The sequence below is a fragment of the Fusarium phalaenopsidis genome, assembly GCF_050370095.1.
Source record: "Fusarium phalaenopsidis strain FUZ10S chromosome Unknown contig_32286, whole genome shotgun sequence".
NCBI lineage: Eukaryota > Fungi > Ascomycota > Sordariomycetes > Hypocreales > Nectriaceae > Fusarium > Fusarium phalaenopsidis.
Window position 1 is genome coordinate 306,658 of NW_028145413.1, and position 19,337 is coordinate 325,994.

At 53.5% G+C, this 19,337-nt stretch overlaps 4 protein-coding genes across 4 annotated transcripts; 1 reads left to right on the plus strand and 3 right to left on the minus strand.

Annotated features, from left to right (window-relative positions):
• Window positions 1-1,455: 1,455 nt before the first annotated feature.
• LRP88_02385 (glutamine synthetase family protein) lies at window positions 1,456-3,004 on the plus strand (the record flags this gene model as incomplete). Its single annotated transcript, XM_083239037.1, has 3 exons — window positions 1,456-1,888; window positions 1,941-2,922; window positions 2,974-3,004. 3 exons carry the CDS (start codon window positions 1,456-1,458, stop codon window positions 3,002-3,004), a joined length of 1,446 nt encoding a protein of 481 aa, XP_083104167.1.
• Window positions 3,005-3,644: 640 nt separating this feature from the next.
• Window positions 3,645-4,849, minus strand: LRP88_02386 (S-adenosyl-L-methionine-dependent methyltransferase; the record flags this gene model as incomplete). The annotated part of the gene is made up of 3 exons (XM_083239038.1): window positions 3,645-3,674; window positions 3,725-3,846; window positions 3,898-4,849. 3 exons carry the CDS (start codon window positions 4,847-4,849, stop codon window positions 3,645-3,647), a joined length of 1,104 nt encoding a protein of 367 aa, XP_083104168.1.
• A 4,145-nt stretch (window positions 4,850-8,994) lies between these two features.
• On the minus strand, window positions 8,995-11,200 carry LRP88_02387 (peptidase C65 Otubain-domain-containing protein; the record flags this gene model as incomplete). Its single annotated transcript, XM_083239039.1, has 3 exons — window positions 8,995-10,244; window positions 10,415-10,482; window positions 10,662-11,200. 3 exons carry the CDS (start codon window positions 11,198-11,200, stop codon window positions 8,995-8,997), a joined length of 1,857 nt encoding a protein of 618 aa, XP_083104169.1.
• A 6,259-nt stretch (window positions 11,201-17,459) lies between these two features.
• Window positions 17,460-19,035, minus strand: LRP88_02388 (PCI domain-containing protein; the record flags this gene model as incomplete). Its single annotated transcript, XM_083239040.1, has 3 exons — window positions 17,460-18,674; window positions 18,723-18,942; window positions 19,007-19,035. The coding sequence occupies 3 exons, from the start codon at window positions 19,033-19,035 to the stop codon at window positions 17,460-17,462; spliced, it is 1,464 nt and encodes a 487-aa protein (XP_083104170.1).
• Window positions 19,036-19,337: the final 302 nt, after the last annotated feature.

Consider the following 19,337-nt stretch of genomic DNA (forward strand, 5'->3'; position numbering starts at 1 on the left):
GGTCGTCTGATATTCGCTACGCTGTTCGTTTCCCCGTCAAGTGAGGGGCATTCGATTTCCGACAACGGGGCTGTTCTTCCACGAGGCCCATATCGTTGGCTAATGCTAAGCCCCTCATCGCGGCTATTGTTGACCATCTCTCCCGTACAGTGACGTCTCATACTGTATGGATCGTGACGGGAGCTTATCAGCAGTGTCATGCGGTGGGGGGATAGCAGAGACGTTGGCCGATGGAAGCGCGGTAAGCTGTCATTTCTGTAGCGTGGGATTGGCTTTGTGAGCTATCCGATACTGTACTGTGGAACAGACTACTAGCCAGTAAAGAGAGCCTCTTGGATGATCACAGTGTTCTCGACGTCGCTCAATGAAGCTTCTATCAGCATCGTCAGATCCAGGGTCCAGATCTCATGCAGCATCCCTGCAAAACCCGATGTCGGCACTGGGTCACGAGACGAACTGATCCAAAACGATGTCCCAATCATCCATTAGCGGTGTCCCTCGTGCACACTGTAAGACCGCGCGGCTACAGGACAACCCCAAGATGCCGCGATAATAGATTCCCCAGGTTTCTGGATTGCTTCTTTTTGAGATACAGCCGCCATTAGCTCCACTGAAGCTATGTGATCGCGGCTCCTGTCAAAGAGGCTCTGTGTGCCGGTCGGTCCGAGCTTTTTGGGGTGAAGTGTGAGTGCCGATGCGGGGTGACGATGATGGTTCAGCGCGGCAATACTAAATGAAGCCATCCTGGTCGCGTGGCATTTCTGGATCCTCTGCGAGATGAACGTGCCAGATCTCAGGCCATGACGCGATCTTCGCATTCCCTGTGCAACTGTTGGTTCTGCAAGCAATTGAAGTCTATGTAACCTCTCTCTCTGCATTGTGGTATACAATTGCGCATCGCTCAATACCTGTTTAACCATCGTGACCGAATCAAGCCTCACAATCTATACCCGTCAAGCCCTAGGGCGGCACGCGCACCGAGGAGCCGTGGTCCCCCACATTGCCGCTCTTGACGTCACTGAAGCCTTATCGGTCACTCGCTGCTTATCGTAGCCGCGCTGTGCTTCACATGGATCCTAAACTTGATTCATTCAGCTGAGATACCTACCCCTCCCCATCCCGTGTCCCTCATCTTCTCCCTCTCGTCTCTTTTTTATCGCGGCTTCGATCTGTTGAGCTCCATCTTGTTGCTTTTCCCGCTTTCCCGCCCTCAACTCCACCTCAACCGCGCGCTCCTCCACAAAGTGAGCTTCAGCTTGAGCTTGAGCTTCGGCTCCACGACGACTTACTTCTCTCGAACCGACATCCCAGCCTTTTAACAACTCAACTTGAATCTCCATCATCTTAACTACTTTAAAACAGTCGCCTTATCCTCCTCAGTATCCAAACCTCACTCTATCCTCCCCAAACCACACATACACATCTCCAGAGCTCCAAGCTCATCAACCAACCAAAATGGCCTCCGAACTCTTCCCCGACACCATAACCCCTGAAACCCTCCCCCAACTCCTCCAATCCGACGCCATGGTAAAAGTCGCCGGTGTAGACGTCGACGGCATCCTCCGCGGCAAGCTCGTCTCCAAGAAGAAGTTCCTCTCCATCGCAGAGGCCGGCTTCGGTTTCTGCTCAGTCATCTTTGGCTGGGACATGCATGACAAGACGTACATCCGCGAACTCAAGATCTCCAACGCCGAGAATGGATATCATGATCTTCTTGCTGTGCCGGATTTGTCTACTTTTAGGAGGATTCCTTGGGAGGATAATGTTCCCTTCTTTTTGGTTGATTTTCTTGATCCGGATACCAAGAAGCCTATTTGCGCTTGTCCGCGCGGTTTGATCAAGACACAGCTTGACAAGCTTAAGAGCCACGGTTACGGTGCAATGGCGGGCGGTCAGTCTCCCCATTACACTCTATACTTCCATCAACTAACAAACATCAGCCGAATATGAATTCTACCAGTTCAAGAACCCCGACCCCACAACATCCTCCCCGGCCGCCTACCTCCAAGAGAACCCCCCACACCAGCTCCCCGCCCTGACCGAGGGCATGTTTGGCTACTCCCTAACTCGCCCCGTGCACAACCAAGAGTACTACTACGACGTCTTCAATACGTGCGCCAAGTTCTCGTGCGACATTGAAGGCTGGCACACAGAGTCCGGCCCCGGCGTGTTCGAGGCCGCTCTCGAGTTTGGAGAGATCTCGCAGATGGCTGATCGTGCTGCGCTGTTCAAGTACGTCGTCAAGAGTGTTAGCACAAAGTATGGTATCACGCCTTGCTTCATGGCGAAGCCCAAGCAGGGACTTCCTGGAAATAGCGGCCACATGCACGTCTCCCTCGTCGACAAGACGGGCAAGAATCTCCTCGCTCGCGATACACTCGACGAGAACGCGAAGTGGAAGGACATCGCCGGCCTTTCCGACCTCGGCCGTCACTTTCTCGCCGGCATCCTCGTCGGTCTCCCAGACATAATGCCCCTCCTCGCCCCAACAATCAACTCGTACAAGCGCCTCGTCGAAAACTTCTGGGCTCCCGTAACCGTCTCTTGGGGTCTTGAGCACCGCGCAGCCTCAATCCGCCTCATCACCCCGCCAACCTCCAAACCCTCAGCCACGCGATTCGAAGTCCGCGTCCCCGGCGCCGACACGAACCCTCACTTTGTGCTCGCCGCGGTTCTCGGCTGCGGCTGGCGCGGTGTCGAGAAGAAGCTCGAGATCCCCACCCCGCCGCTCGCCATGGGTCAAGACGTCGGTGGCGAGGCGGACAATGGCGAGAGGCTTGCCAAGAGTCTCAAGGAGGCTACGGCGCGCTTCATGGCCAAGGGCAGCATCGCGAGGGAAGTGTTTGGCGATGACTTTGTGGAGCATTTTGGTGGCACAAGAGAGCACGAGATTCGTCTGTACGACGAGGCTGTAACGGATTGGTAGGTTTTCTCTTGAATTCCCCAGTACACACTCAACTAACATGATTCCAGGGAAATGAAGCGCTACATCGAAACGGTCTAGTTAACCGGTGCATGGAGTTGTCATTGTTTACTGTATTGTCGATTTAGAGCGTATTTGTCGTACCATGAGCCATGCTTGAAACGAATTGAGATGAACCCAATCGTCGGGAGCCATCCTGGGAACCGAAAGATACCCAAGAATAGCTTATATTGTTGTTCAAGACCAGCCGTTATTATCTTTTTAGACTATTGCAGTCCATCGCTTGAAGTGCCGCCTTGATTGTAATTCGAAACGCTTTAACCCTGAGCTATCTACTCAAACAAGTGATCTCGCGATCCCCTCGTTGTAATACCCATCATGCCCATATCCATATCATATCCAGAGACTCCAGGATCGGTATCCATCCTGATAGATGCCTCTCCAGTATACATCAAATCCTTCCCGTATTGTACATCCAGCCAGCAAGTAGACTCCTGTTCCCGCTCACAATCAGTGTCTGGGTATCCGTGTCTCATCCAAGACGATATGCAGTAACAATACCCAAGAACACCTCCCAATGACCATATATGCCTCGCGCATACAAGTACATCCATCTCTTCCTCTAATACACCCCATGAATAAAGCCACAATGCCTCAACGCCGCCTGGGCCAGAAACTCCGTTGAATCCTTAATCCTTGCCATCATTCGTCTTCGCTATCGTCAAATGGTTTTCGCGCCGTAATAAAAGTCCTGCTCCGAGTAAATACTGGTTCTCGAGTTTTGTGAAGCTCAACTTACACCTTGGCATAACTGCGCAGCATTGGATCCTGGACTTCCATCTTGACGCGATCCAGTAGCGCCCTCGTATCGTTTTCTTTCCACCCACACATGCCAAACAGCATCATTGTCCAGTTTTCGAGGCCTGCCGCCATGTTAGAACCCTGAAATTCGCATTACCAATAATGGCACATACCCGAGTCAATCATCTCGCCCAAAACCTCGCCCTTCTTTCGGTATACGGGATCCGTCCCCCAGCTCTTCACAGGCAGCCAGTCGACACGCTCCCGGATAGCCTCAGCCCCCAAATCGACTAGCCACTCGGGCACTCTTGGCACAGGGTCAAAGTCAAGGCCCATCTTCATACACATCCCAACAAAGGTCATCTCGAATTCGAGACAGGCGGCGCCAATCTCTGGCTTCTCGCCGGCCATGAGATTTGGGAGATCGGCCTGCTCTGGGTCGACGTCGAAGAAGCGCGGGCGGATCTCTGTAAACTCGAGCTGACCTCCAGGTTTGAGATGGGCGTAAGCTGAGGCTAGCAGAGCGCCCCAGTCGCGGACACCACCACCCACGAGATTCCTCATATGAATAAAGTCGTATGTGGGTGAAGGCCAGGGATTCGTGGCGTCGGCAATCTCAAAGGTGACATTGGGCGGAACGTCCTTGGGTAATAGGGCACTACTGAGGTCAATGCCGAGTATTTCGACCTGAGGGTAACGCTGCGCCATGTCGCATGCCCACAAGCCGCTGCCGGCGCCAATGTCGAGAATGCGAAGAGGGTTTTCGACAGTGTGTTGATCGAAAGGTAGGCGAGTAGCGACGAGGTGACCGTCTAAACACAGCTTGAACAGTCCATGCTGCAGGGCCATGCGATGCGCCTCGGAAGCATCATTAGGTGTAAATAGCTGACCAGAGCCATGGTAGGTGTGCCCGTATGCGTGGATCGGAGGAAGCGAGTCTTGGGAGATGGTTGAGTAGTTGGAGCTAGTATCGCTAAAGTCGGCGTCGTCCTCGGCGGGGCTCATATCGTCGTCAATCTGCAGGCGGTCGATCTCGGGCCACTTGTCGCTAGACTTTGGTAGATCATTTGTGGGAGCAACGGACGGCGCTTTCGTGTGGGGATGTTCTGGACCAAGACCGGCCATTGTCGCGAGTCTAGGTTGCGACGATCGGCAAGGGGAATGAATTGGTGCGCGATGAGGTCGGGGTCGTGTTCGCGATACGAGTAGGAAGCTGTATACGTTGGAGTCGTAGTCGGAAAAGCCGTATTCGTCGTCAGTCGCAAGATCGTGAGGTGTCAGCAGAAGAAGGAGGAGCAAGTATTCGGAGCATGTGCGGGATCGGTCGTGATTAATAGTCGGCGCGCATTCATAGCCATGAGGGAAAACTGACGAAGAAAAGAAAGAAGCACAAAAAGAGGGGATGAGGAGGAGAAAAGAGAAGAGAAGTAAAGATGGAGGAGAGGAGACAATTATTGAAAGCGGGAACTGGAACTGGAACTGGACCTCAATGAAAGCTGGAGAGTGGAGGACGGAGCCGAGTGGAGGTTGTAAGGTCCAGGATGGTCGATGCAGCGCAGTCTCTGTCCGTGGCCGCGCAGCCTCTCCCGCTTGTTGCTTGCCAGCTAATGCCTTGGGTACCGAGTATCGCAATAATTACCAAGAACCGAAAGGCGAGCGAAATGCGGAATCAAGGCCTGACATCGGCACTTGCACCCATGTTTGCGCGCCTCAGCCCGTCGCCTTCGCCGTCGCCGCGAGCCAGAGAGACTCAAAAGAAACTCAGTGCTTCGCAAGCCCCCCGACACACTTGACAGGCTCCACTTTTTCTTTTTCTTTGGGCTTTCCATCTGTCTGTTCCCTAATGCGGCGACGGGAGACGTCGGTCTGCAGTGTCTTGTGTACCCGGGCTGTCACATTATTAGGCAGTGTTGAAAAGTACTCGATACACATGCGGGTAGACAATTGCTCCCCTTCGGAGCTGACGTGACGCATCAAGTTGGAGTCGTAGATGTTAGGAACGCGTTCACGAGCCGCACCTTGGGTCTACTCTGGTGCATCTCGGGATGACGCACTCCGAGATCCATGACATGGAGTAGGCTACTACGTATGCCTACGTCGTGCATACTCTTTTAGGGAATAACAATTCAAATCATACACGACGACATCATCACAACTCAATTCAATGCCTCCCCCTGGACTCTTCTAGACTGTTGACGCCCTGAAGAGCCTGGACCAGGCCCAGCCCCATCTCAATCTGCGACCAACAGCAAATCATCACCAGAGGCTACTCGCCCGCCCTGTCATTTTCTCTTTCTCCAAGGATGGCCCGGTAGTTGCAGTGTCTCGCCCTAAAACATCCCATCCTGATCCGCATAGCACGGCCTTGATTCCTACTGGCTCGTGTCAAAATCTTGTCAAGTCAAAGCTTTCAATGCTACCCCAACCCACCATTTCCAATATTGAATAGGTACCTACTGGAATTAGGCACATGTCACCGAGAAAGCCCTCGCGATGGCCGAAGATAGCTTCATTAATCCGGATCAACAAGATTGCAGCCCAACCTCTCCTCATCTGCTGGCCGCTTGTCAAATCTCTCCTCCCCGCCTTCGGTGGAACCTTGAATGGCTACTGCTCAAAGAGCGCGTGGCCCCCTTGTTCATCTCGGGGTTCTAGACCCAATGGTGGACCTCGCTTCACCTGGGCAAGCTTTGAGTGATGGCGTGACCTGGCATGCCGCCCTCACCTTGGCTGTGTGTGCCCAGCGAATGATGTATCAGCACTGGTTGGTCCATCTTGATTTAATCATCACCGTCGTGTTTCGCCAACCCATGATTCGTGCGCGGCTTCTGCCTCTTTCGCTAAATATCCCCATTGGCCCTTCTTCCCCGACATCATCAGTTGCGGCATCGCCAGGTCTTGGATTAATTAACACGGCTCGGCGCGGGGCGGCGGCACGGCTCGATAGAAGCAGTCATGTGAATCCTACCAGTAATTGACTCGTCATGTTAGTCAAGGGTTACTCAATTCCTTCGCCCTCAGTCACTCGCCCCGATAGCCGCCCAATGCACATCATCCTCTTGATAGATACGGCGTCGGTCGCCTTGTTGGGCAGCTGCCGACATGGAATTGACTCCCTCAAGCACCACACCTGCTTAGAATTGTCGCCAACCGCATGCGCCTTAATTAATACGCGACGTCTTTGTCTGGACTGCGCCGCTCAGTCACAGATAACGTTGCAGAGAAGACGGCACGACAACCCTCCGCTACATGCCCTATCCGCTGGCTTCTTTTGTCCCGCGTCCGGTTTGTCTCTATTGGCTCTCGGTTGGGCTCGGCCTTGGGATCATCATGACGGTTCGGACGTGACATTCGTGACAGGTCGTTGCTCCACCCGGTCCTTGTCAGTTACGGGGTCGGATAATACGAGATTAAGTTACCCAAGTGGGAGTTGTATCAAACGCGGCAGATGAGCCACGCGTACCTCTAAGCTTTCTCACAGGCAGGGGAGAACGAAACTCACGTTTCAAGTATCTCAAAGCCTAATATTGTCGAGTTGGACGTCATTGTGTAACACAAGACATGGAAGTTACCGGATCCTCAGCTGTCCCGGATAACAAGGTAGTCAAAAGAGTTACCCAAAGACCCGACTTCTCGAAGGCACTTTGTGGGCTTGGTAACGTCCCTTTGAGATCAACTTGATCCCTATATAACTCACATGCAAACCAACCGAGTCTGGTCGGTTGTGCCAATATCCCCAGACGATCGTGCTTGCTGAACGCTAAAGAGGCTATTCCCATGTCTAAGTTCATGCCTTGACTTCAACCAACATCTCAGCCAGCCTACATGCCGCTCTATCAAACACGAAACAGGCACTCACGTATAACGTCAGTAAGTCTCCTTGTGTTAGGCTTCTATCCACCCCCTATAGTCTGGGATAGTCCTCGAAACTGCCGAGGCAGCGGAAGTCGACCGACACCTATGCATCAAGTTCCACGACACTTCGCCCAGGCGTCCACCATGCATCTATCCTGCACTATACCACGCCATCAATACATAAACCTCACTCTCGAACGCCAACATATTCCGATTCTTTCCAGCCTCAGCCCACCTCCACCTTGAGCCTCATCTCAGGCCAACCTTGACTTGCCGGGATCCTCTCACTTTATATCTACATGAAAATGGGGCCCTTCTGTTCACGCCCGTCTCACCCAGCCTGGCTTGCACTTCCTCTTGCATTTCGCTGCATAGATACGAGACTTCTTGGACCCACGACCCTGTACCGGGACTCTGGCTGAGACCAAGACATGCATGTCCATGTGTAACCAAAGAGCCAACACATGATAACCACTGCCAAGGATATCTATCTATCCTGGACACGTCAAAATGATATAGACTGAACATGAGACAGAAAGCTGAGATAGTACCATGTTTATGCATACCAAGATCCCTGATATGAATGTAGAGAGTAAAGTAAAGGAAAACGCCGATGCTATGTCGCGGCCCATGGCCAACAAGTTCAAGGTCAAGAAGTGAGGCCTTGACCAAAAGGTAAACTAAGGTAGTAAATAGTAGTGTAGTGTAATAGCAGTCAACACATGACCACCAGAAAATAGCTTCGACAAGTACCGACCCAATGGATCAAAGTCCACAACCGTTGCCAGAGACTAAAGTCCCTTTGAATGAATGCCCTTTTGTCTTGCGTGTTGAGACCTGGCCCAGAAGAGGCCCACGATCACCGCCCAGCCCATAAACAAACCAATGCAGACCAAACCCATGCCTCCCAGTAATATCCAATCCAATCAAATTCATCCAAGACATTCCTCCTCTTGCTTGCGTATCCATCATGACTTTGCGTGGTATCCTATAAGAATCCCCAACTCCATCAAAGATGAGCACCCATCCTACTTCATTCTCTCCCTCAACACGATGAGCATGCATACAAAAGGAACTCGCTGCCTCCCATCTTGCCCGGTCTGCTGACCAATGCAGAAAGAAAAACAAGATTTTCGATAAGCATCGCTAGCCTGCCCAACCGTCCCGCGAATGATCCATTTCACCCAACCTCTCCAAACTCCTGGGGTTATAACGAAACTGCCTCCCCGTCCTCGTCTGCTTTCCCAGTATCTGTAGCTCTGGCTCAAAGGCCGCTTGGCTGTGGCTTAGCTATCTGTTCTCATAAGCACATCGTCATAAGTCGTCTTCATGCGTAGCGTTGAGTTTTGGTGAATTGGCGCGTCTGGCGCTCCCATGTTTAGTGGTCTTGTGCTTCATCCCTTCCTCCCCTTGTGCTAGGTAGAGTCCTTCTTCTTGCGTTTTCCTCCAACTCTGCCGTCGGTATGTTCGTCATCAGGACTCCATTCTTCTGGGTGAAAATCAGGATTTCCGTAGTGCGCTCGATTCCATACACTATTCTTGAAAGTATTCGTTGTCACCTGGAACGTCGGTTCAGGGAAGTTGTTCTTGCTCTCCTCATACTCGAGTTGAACCGGGCTGAATCGTATGTGGTAACCAGAACTCGGCGGCGGCATTAGGGAGCTCTGTGGGCCTAGTCCTGATGTTGCGACCATTGGAGGACTGGGACCCATAGCTGAACTGCCAGACAAGGAGGCGGGGGGCGTCGGAGATTGAGGAGATGCCATGATGGTAGGAGGGGGCGGCGGCGCGACTTGCGGGGTCGAGACTGGCAGTGTTTCAGGGAACGATGGCATCCACGGGCTCTGCTGCACCGGTGAGAAAGGCTCAGCCACCGTACTGGCTGGGGGAGGTGGCGCCAAAGATCCAAGTCCTCCATATGTAGGGCCTGAGTTGAGACCCGGGATCATAGCCAGTGAGTCAAAGTTGAGCGTAGCAAATTGACCGAGATCTGTTTGAGTCGCCGTGATGTCGGTGTTGTGCGTGAAACCACTCACGCGGTTAACTTGCATTGTGATAGGCGCAACAGGAACTGGCGGATCTCGGTACAGGATGTCATAGTGGTTAGGTCGGAAGAGCAGGTAGATGATGGGACCAAGGGTGGCGGGATCTTGGCCGTTGGCCTCGTCGGGGAAACGGTATCGGTTGACCTGGGTGCCCGGGCTGCGATCGAGGTACGCTATCTCAAGGACTTGGCCGGCGGGCTTGAGGAGGGTGTTGACGAGGGCGATGATGCCAAGATGCTCGATCTCATGGTCCGGAATTTCGACGAACTGAGCGCAATAGGCTGGAATGCCGATGCCATCATTTACAAAGGCTTCGTATGTCGCAGCATTGCCCTTGAGGTAGGTTGCGGCGAGAAGCCGAAGGTAGTAGATCATGCCATTGGCGGAGCTGGGGTCGTTCCACTTCTCTTGCACCAACATGTGTGCCATCGTGGGGTCGTTGATGCTCTGAGCGACTTGGCGCAGAAGCCCAATCAACTCATCGGCCCAGTCCTCAAAGTAAGAGTAACCTCCAACAGTCGACAACATATGACCCATACTCAAAAGTCGGGCGGCTTCGCCCTCAATCTTGGCCTGATCGCCTGAGTCGACTAGCTTCTCAAAGTAGCTGAATCCAAGTGCTGAAGGCGAAGTGAGACGGTTAGCACAATCCGACATGTCACTTGTTGCTGAGACACAAACAGCGGCAGGCAAAGCAAGGGGTGGCCGTTGAAGAAGCGGAGGTGGGAGGAATGCGCTCGTGCCAGACATGTTTGGGAGCCGCGGGACGGGAAACGGGAGCGATTTTGACTTACCTCGCCAGCCACAGTTACCATCTCCTTGGATAGGTCGAAAGTGGGAGTATGTCTGGGGAAGTGTCTGCGGCATCATTTGAGGTCAGTCTCGAGGGCGACTAGGATGGTTTCGTGGAACACACAATTGTCTTGTCGACATAGACCGGATCGGCTTTGGCGTATTCGTGGGTAATGATATCGCTCGGGATTTTGTTGCCAACCTTGAGCCCCTGCGAAACCGGAGGTTAGCGATAATGACGCGACGGAGCCGCGATGGAGCTCCATCGAATGCGACTCGCCTCAAGAACAGGCTGGTAATCCTTAGCAGCAGCCTGCTGAGCGGCCATGTCGTGCTGGCCTTGATCCTCCATCTTGGGAACGACGACTGCGGGCGGGGCAGAGTAGGGTTGTTGTTGCGGATGCGGCGGCTGTTGGTGCTGCTGATGGCGGTGTTGAAGCCGGCGCTGCTGGTGCTGATAGTGTCGCAGCGAACGACTGTCTCGGGTCGCGGGGTTCGGCGGGGGAGAGGGGTTCGAGATAGAAGCTTGCGAGGAAAAGGGCGAGGAAGCTGGGGGAGATGTCGAGGACGAGAGCTGTCGGGGGATCTGGTGAATCAGATGCGACTGAGGCTGTGGCTGCTGCTGCTGCTGCTGCTGCTGTTGCTGCACCGGCGGTGGTGAAGCGTAGAGAAGTCCAGGACCTCCGCCTCCGGCTGACACGGGAAAGGCGAAGTCCAGTTCGGGAGCTAGGCCATAGGACGCGAAGCAGGAGGAGGCGAAGGGTGTGGGTTGAGGCTGGAACATGCCTCGTGAAGGGGGAGGAGGAGGAGAGAGGAAAGAGGGTAAGGTGGAGGGAGATCCAAGACTCCAGGGGAGGAGCAACCAAAAAGACTGGATGGAGGAAGATTCGCGGAAAGTGCGCAAGGCGCTGGAAACCTCAATGGAACTGGAAGCGGGCGTTGGGGAAGGAGGAATAGGCGTGGTTTTAGGTGCTGAGCGTGGCAGAAGACGGTGGACGGGCCACCTGTCGAGCACTGGCAATGCCCTGTCCAAAGGCCCTGGCCTGGTACTCTGGTGCCCTGTCGCGCCCTGTCACGACCTGTGGATCAGTGGACGGACACCGACGTCCTCGGGTGCTGGCCGGGCTCAGATGCTCCCCTCGATGGGGCGCCGGGGGGTCACTGCAGGGATTGAGACAGGGGTGAGCACAGGGGCTAGGGATTTTAGGACAGAGGATGGAGGAGGCGGACAGCGGGTGGCCAGCGGGTGGACAGCGGGTGCGATGGTCTAGCGGGTGGTCCTAGTGATGGGAGAGTCGAGCTAGGAATCAGATGGAGGCGTGGGAGCTCTTGGGAGCGTGGGAGCTAGCGGGAGAGCACCCCAGCAAGTCTCCAGCACCCACCAGCAGATAAAGCCCTCGGCCCTTGCGGCGATGGTCCCGAGGCGCGCGACGGGGATTGCGGCAAAAGATTGGAAAAGCACACCCGGCGACGATGGACGGGTGAAGCTGTGGAGATTGATGAGGGAGAAGGTGAACGTGTGTGCTCGGACGTTTTTGATGGACCTGAAGGGAAAAAGAAACAAAAGGCCAGGCGCTAGGAGAAAATCCCCGGGAGTTTATGCCAATGCGACGCCAGTTGGACTTGTCAACAAGCTCCGGGAGCTCCAGGCAAGCTCTCGCTGGGCTGGCTGTAATGGATGAAGAAAGAGGCGGCGGCTAGCACGGCCGACGGAGATGGTTAATGGCGGGAATGAGAGACAGAAGATGGTGGGTAGCACAAGAAAGAAGCTAAGAGGGAAGAGGCTTGGGCTTGGAGGGGGGAGCAAGAGGTTTGAAGGCGACCGATCAAGGCGACCGACTCTTGGTGGTACAAGAAGGGGAGCCCTCTTTTTTTCCTTCAACAACGCAGCAACTGGGCACAGGATGCACGCCCCAATGTACAAAGCAGGGCCTGTGAGTGGACGATGGGCTTCACCTCCGACAGACACAAGCTGGGCACGCACAACAGCAACAGCCCAAGGCCAAGGGTGAGAGGCACAGTTTAGCCAAGGGCTGCGTCGGGGATCCACTCGAGATGAGCACCCGGGAGCCAAGAGCACGAGGTCCAGTCAAAAGTGCCGTCGGCAACGGGGATTGGTGGAGGATTGCAGGCCTTGGGGACCATGAAGGGGGGGACCGAGGGTGAGCGATGACGATCTCCCGCTGACGATGGGATGGCCCTGCCGCTGCGACACGATTTTCGATTCGATCGACGAGGATCCAACAGGGCGCGAGGCACGCGCAGGTTGCGGGCGATTGATGGATGGGTGAAAGATGCGTCGCATGCGCATGTGCGAGTGATTTGCTCCTAGGTTGACGGACTTGACAGGTGTAGCGCTTGTTCCGCTCGCGCCAGCGACAAGAGGGGGAATCAATTCGCAGGACGGCCAAGAAGTGGATTGCGCAAGGTGCAGTTGCAGGTGCAGGCAGGACAGGACAGGGCAAGGGCAAGGCAGTGCGTGGGAACCAAAAGATGACGGTGATCTTGCCGTGATCTGTTTGATGGATGGCGGTCGAGTCGACAGACGGTGCAACAAGGGTGAAGAGTAAAAGAGTGAGAGAAGAGGAGGAGGAGGAGCAAACTATAAGACACAAGAGATATAGATAGGGGGACGGCACTTGGCGAAACGTCAAACCTGAGATAGAATGCTGTATCTATCCGCCTCAGGAAATAACCAGGCCTTCAAGTTTCTCCTCTGTTGCGACGTCTTGCCGTCCGTTTGTCGGGTGTGACAAGTCGGCATGTGGGGAAAGGAGATAAAGTACCTGCTAACTAACCTCCTCCACCGCGTTACATACATCCATCCCATGGATAGGTACATTTACCTGCCCTTACCAGACACAGAAGGTAAGCCAAGGCTAAATTAATTAAAAGCCGCCTGCCCCCATGGGATCATGCGTAGGCAGTTTGAAGGGGGATGATACGAGACGATGTTGGTGACGTGAAATGGGATGGCTCGAGCTCTGGGCTGTCAAACAGAAAAGATAAAACGGCGGCGGCGGAGCAAAAAAATCAAGAGCTCGGGTACTGTGTATCCGTCCAATCGAGATGAAACCTCAGAGGCCAAAAAAAATGCGGAAGACGGCCCGTCGAACGGGACTCTCCCTAAAGCTTCCCGTGTCCGTCAGACGGGATTGCCTGCCCGGTCTCGTCTTGACAGCAGACAAGTTTCGAAAGTTTGTTACAAGGTGTACACCTGTCAAAGTGAGGCGTCTTTGACTTTTTCTCTTGCGTCTACTCTAGCGCTTTTCTTCAACGGAAATGTCGCCCGAGTAATGCATTTTGCGGTGACCATGGGCCATTTTTGTTGAATCTGCTCAACAGCGCAAATGGATACACCCCTGTTCATTGAAGGTATCGTGAGTGGACAGATCACGGGACACTGGAGGGGGCATCCTGTATCAAAAAAGTTTCTATGATGAGATGATGATTGCTGTCCAAGGTCCAGGTGCCGTCGAGATGCATCCGTCAAGCGGTGATGGTGGTGAGCACGTCCCCCTCTCATCAACCTCCGCTGCAGCTCCAACTGTCTCTCCAGGGGCACTCCCAGCCCGGTTTCTGCAACCCCAGGGCGGTTGGGTATTGGTTGGGCTTGGCCCCAACTGATTGGCAAAAAAAGAGAGAGGCAGGCATGGTGAGAAGCACTGTGACACCACACACACCCCAACCCAGGCGCTCGGTTATTGGAGGGCCGCGATCCGATGCGCTCACGGAGCAACGTGGGCAGCGGGCAAATCCATGTGATTTCTCAAATTGTGACTCTACTAAGCAAGAGACAGAGACAGAGAAAGACAAAAGCGCTTGGCCCTGGGTTAGGGTCCATCGAGTGATGAAGTGTGGGCGGATCTTGAGGGGCACGCACACGCAGCAGGGTGTCTAGTGTCGATGGATAGCTGTGACGACGACGGACCATGATGGAACCAGCTGTCAAACGACGTCGAGCCGCGGCAGTGAGAAGTAATAATAATAAACAATAACAAGTTCAAAGGCTCCGCAGAGGAAGAGTTTTTGAGGAGAAAACACGGCAGCAGCCGTATTCGTACCCTCTTTTTTTTCTGGCGGGAAAGATCCGAGCCTGTATCCGAGGAGTATGTGTCAAGCGACGCCATACAAACCATTCTCATTCTCATTCTCTCTCATTCTTACGCAAATACGGAGTAGAGTAAAGACACAAAAGGTGACCCCCATCTTGATCAAAAAGGGGGTAGAGACAGAAGAAGCATCAAAAGCTCACTCCACTTGGTCCCCATCTCGTCACACTCACTTATCCTCAGCTCACTTTATCCAAAGTAAAAACCCATCTTGTATCCGTACCTAGTCTGATCCGCTCCTGACCCCCCCCCCCATGGCCTCCCACCTCGTGGCACACGTCGATCCCCCAAGCTAGTGAATAAAATTTCCCGTCCCCATCTTGACAATCATTTTTTCTTTTCTTTTCCTCAGCGTGGGAGAGGCTCCGCCGCCTTCTTTTTAACGGGCGTCGATAACGTGAAGAGTCCCAGAACTTGGTGACGACTCCACCGCCTCTCCACTAGATTTCCATGGGGGTGTCGTGATATTTGGGGGAGACAAGAGACAAAAAAAAAAAAAAAAAAAAAAAAGGGGAGAGAAAAAGAAAGTTTAGAACCCTTCCCGCAGGTCCCTCCGGTTTGTTTGAAGCCTTTTGAGAAGGATATCCCGGCTATTCACAAAAAAGACCCAGTCTCACCAAAAAACAAGACCATATGGCAGTCCACGCACTAAAACAAAGGTGCATCAGAAATGGCATGTCAAGAGCCTTGCTTGATCAATGCACACCGTGAACAAGAAAGCAAGTGCCCAGATACAAAGTCTCCTTGATTGGTTCTTTCTCTCTCTCTCTCTCGCAACGACACGCGCTGCTGAGACATGGGTTGCCCCGTCTGCAGGTGAGCTCACACACCACCACGCACACCCCTCCTTGATCTTCACCACCGCGTGCCTTTTGTCTCACCCTCGAAGCATCTCTGGTTCGTCCAGGGGTGGAAAAGGCAGATAGATACCTACTGCATAAGACCTACTCCCGCATTAAAAGGTGCCGTATCAGAGCAAACATCTAAACTACAATCTTTTTGCCTCTTCTTCTTTTCTCATCTCTCGCCCGCCCGCATGAAGCAGCAGCAGCATAAACAACAAGGGCTGACGGGGAGAGAGAGGTTCCTGCAACCTTGGCTGCAGATACAAACACATGACAGCCTGCTTTACATCACCCTCCTTGCATCACAGAGGGAAAAAGAGACCAGTATCGTGCATCATCAATCATCCATCTCTCACAATCGTGACAAGGGCAAAGTGGAGTTTACAACGGTCCGACGTAGCGTGGTCAGTTAATATCTGACGCATGAGACAAATGCCCATCCAGACGGGTCCCTTCATCAAGGAGGCCTACCTGCTTTCCCCTCATACCGAGGCATCTTTTCCTTTCCCCTCCCCGCAGGATCTCTACTCATGAATCCTTTCGGTGGGACCCACTAGCAAGGCGCTGCTGTATGCTGTCAAGCAACACCATCATTGCAGATACACTATCAAACACATAATGCTTGCTGCGCGCAAAAAAAAAAAATGACATGTCAACTTTTTCTCACTCTCCCCGCCTGATGTTGCACAAAGACTGGCGCCTCTTCACCTTTGCTCGGTGTACCTTTTGTTAGACCCCGCCGCATCTATCCTCCCCCAGAGGCTTCGGCATTTCCCTCCTGTTCGGGTTGAGTTCTGACGTCTCTCCATCTTGACGTGGTATTCTATACCAGACTTGTATCTTAACGTGTTCGTGTTGTGCTGTCATCTATCTAGATGTGTTGGCTAGACAGAGATGTGTTGGTTGGACTTGTCAGCCGCCAGTTTTTTGACTAACGCAACTCCAACGCATCTCGCAACATGTTTTCACCTCGAGGTACATGGGCAAACAAACTTTCCATCCAGGCACAGCCGTCTTTCATCTCAAGCCGCTCCCGACGGCTACCCGCGACACATCATACCCGGGCACGCGCCCTAGACCCCCTCAACGACTCCTCCTCTGTGATGGATGCTGCATCACCCTCAGCCGTCCCTGTCAAAGCGCAATCATGGACAAACAGCTGGACCCAAAATTCAGACATGCTCCATGAGTTCATGTTTGTTGCACCTCTAGCTCCTCTCTGTCCCGTGTCTCCTCGGTCTCGATCTATCTACAGCAAGCCTCCGGGCTGCACGAGATGTCTTCCACCACGTCCCGATTCGTCACCAGAAGCAAACAAATCTTGATCCCGCCGCCCTTGCTGACGATCAGAAGAGCCCAAGCCGGGGGCCCGCAAACCGGGAATCTCTCTTGTGTGTCTCTCCCTCGCAGTCTTGTGTAACGCGATGATGCCGCGGGGGCTTGGCATCTTTCAGCCGGTAGTTACCAGTCAGAATGGGCTTTGGGAGGGCTGGATGAGGTGGTGCAAACGCCGCAGCCAGGAGGATCGCGAGGAGCAGGGGTAGACAAGGCAGCGTAGTATTCAACATCTCCAATAGTTCAAGTGGCGAGTTGTCATCGCTGTTACCGAGCATGGACCCTAGCATGTTCAAGTCTATGTCTCCTTGAAATGCTAGATACGTTACTCTAGACTCGTCTCGCTACACTACACACGACATGGGATCAAGTCCGAATACGGCGTCACTTCGGCCCTGGTCCCTCTGCACACAAGCCCAGCTTCTTCGTCTTCTGCTACCGTCATGTTGCTCGCTAACCACTGGCTGCCCAACCATGCTGGTAGCCGGTGGCGGCCACGAATGAGCACATAGCACCGTTGCCAGTGCCTCGTACCATGCGAGATGCCATCGACGCATCCCCAACACGGATGCACCCGCAGGATACAACCCACGATCCTGCTTCTCGATCCAGTCAAGCCGGGCCAGAACGGGTATTCTGCAAACAGACACGAAATAGGTAGATCAAACGTTTCCTCGCTGTCGCAGGTACTGCCGGGGTCACGTCGACGGTGACGCAGTAGATCTGTTGTTTGTCTATCCCTGTGCTTCCCTCAGGCCCATGCCGGAACACCAGGTCCCTTACCCTTCTTCCGGTGTTGGCCACCACCTCTTCCGGCCCCCTTTCCTATCTGGATACCTGAGATATCCACCCCCTGATCCTCACCTGCCGATTGCTCAATGTTACGGAACCCATCGCCGTCCCGGAAAATGGCTCCAAAGAGGTCACCAATTGACGATGTGAGCCCTTGCAGAGCCTTGATACGCTCCGAGTCGGCATCAGAGGTGATTTCGAGGAGCCCCTTTTCCTGGTTCACCCTTCCATTGATCTTGCCATCGATAATGAGGAATCCCAGAATGTCTTGAACTTCGGGCTCCGAAATCTTGAGCTGCTTTGCGATCCACGCAAGCTTCATACGTGTGTAAGGAGCAATCAGCTTGACCACACCCTTTGTCCGCATGTTGCGTGTGACTTCATCAATGTTCTCAGCGATGAATGAGTCGTCTAGGATGTCTTGGTTACGCTGCAAGACCTTTTCGTATGTGTGAACATCGTCCCGTTGGTAAGCGTCAACCAGCTCCGTCATGGCCGAGATCCGAGGGTCCGTCTTGTAGGGCTTGGTCTCTTGCGAGTCGAACGGATTGATGTTGGACTTCATAAGCATGGTTGTCAAGAGCAAGTACTTCAGAACCTGGATTCTCTGGAGCGAGCCCGCCTCGTCGTAGTTTCGGAACGATTCGAAAAAGTCGCTCTGAGCTTCCTTCCAGTTCTCCTCGCTCATGTGCATCTTTCCACCGCACTCTCGAATGATACCCATGATTCGAGGATGGGGAACGGCCGACTTGACCTTGAGAGCTCGCTGATACAGCGCCTTGAGCTGCTTGTTGTTCTTGGTCTCGGCAAACATTTGAATCTCCAGGGCGTAGATCTCGAGCGAGTATGTGCCTTTGCTGGGGTCGTCGGTTCCATCTTCTCGTTGACAGGTCTTGTGGAGTTCTCGGAGTTTCTTAGCCACGGCGGAGTATTCCTTTCGGTCGAGAAGCAGCTTGGCTAGCTTGATGTTGGTCTTGAGCCACAGCCGCTCATTGTTGGTGCTCTGGAAGCTCTGAAGGGTGAGCGAGTAGAACTGCTCCATGCTTCGGACAGCCTCGGGGCCGTCGGAGCCCTTTTCTATGTAGTCGAGCATGTTGTTGATGGACTTTTCCGAGTAGTTTCGGGTGACGGCCGACTTGACGTATGTGAGGAGCTCGGCATAGTGCTCAGCAGCCTGTGGCAGTCAGTATGCGCCCTTCTCTGAGATGGCGCGATAACGCACCTTGTCGTATTGCCCTAGCTTAAACTCGAGCTTTATGGCCTGCTTCAAACCTTTGAAGCCCCATTCTCCCTTTTCCTCTTCTAATGGCGGGATCCCCAGAAACTCGGTGACGGCGTCCTCAGGGTCTGACAGCTTGAGCTGCTTGGCGTTGTAGTATTTGTTCTCGATATCGACATCGCCGGAATCGTCGTCGTCGTCTTCCTCGTACTCAAAATCGTACCTAGATGCGGTCAGTCAAGCACCGGGCTTGCGCGGCTGGGTAAACGTGCTGCTCCTCGTCCGACTCTTGCATAAAATCCTCGTCGTCGGACATGATGACGGTGGTTCGGTGGGTCGGGAAGCGATTCGGAAGGTATTCGGATTAATGAGACGGGGAAGTAGGTCTGTAAGCAGGCTGTTTGCGCTGATGCGGCGCAGAGAAGATTGGTGTATCGAGGTTAAATGATGGATGTTGGCTGTCTGGAGCTGAGGTGGAGCAGGCAGCCGCGGGGTGGATGTGGAGGCTTATCGATAAGGCACTAACGTGCGCCATGGCCAACACCACGAAGATGGATCTTGAACTTAGAATTGAACGCTATAAAATATTTAATTAAATACGCATATCCTATCTTTCCG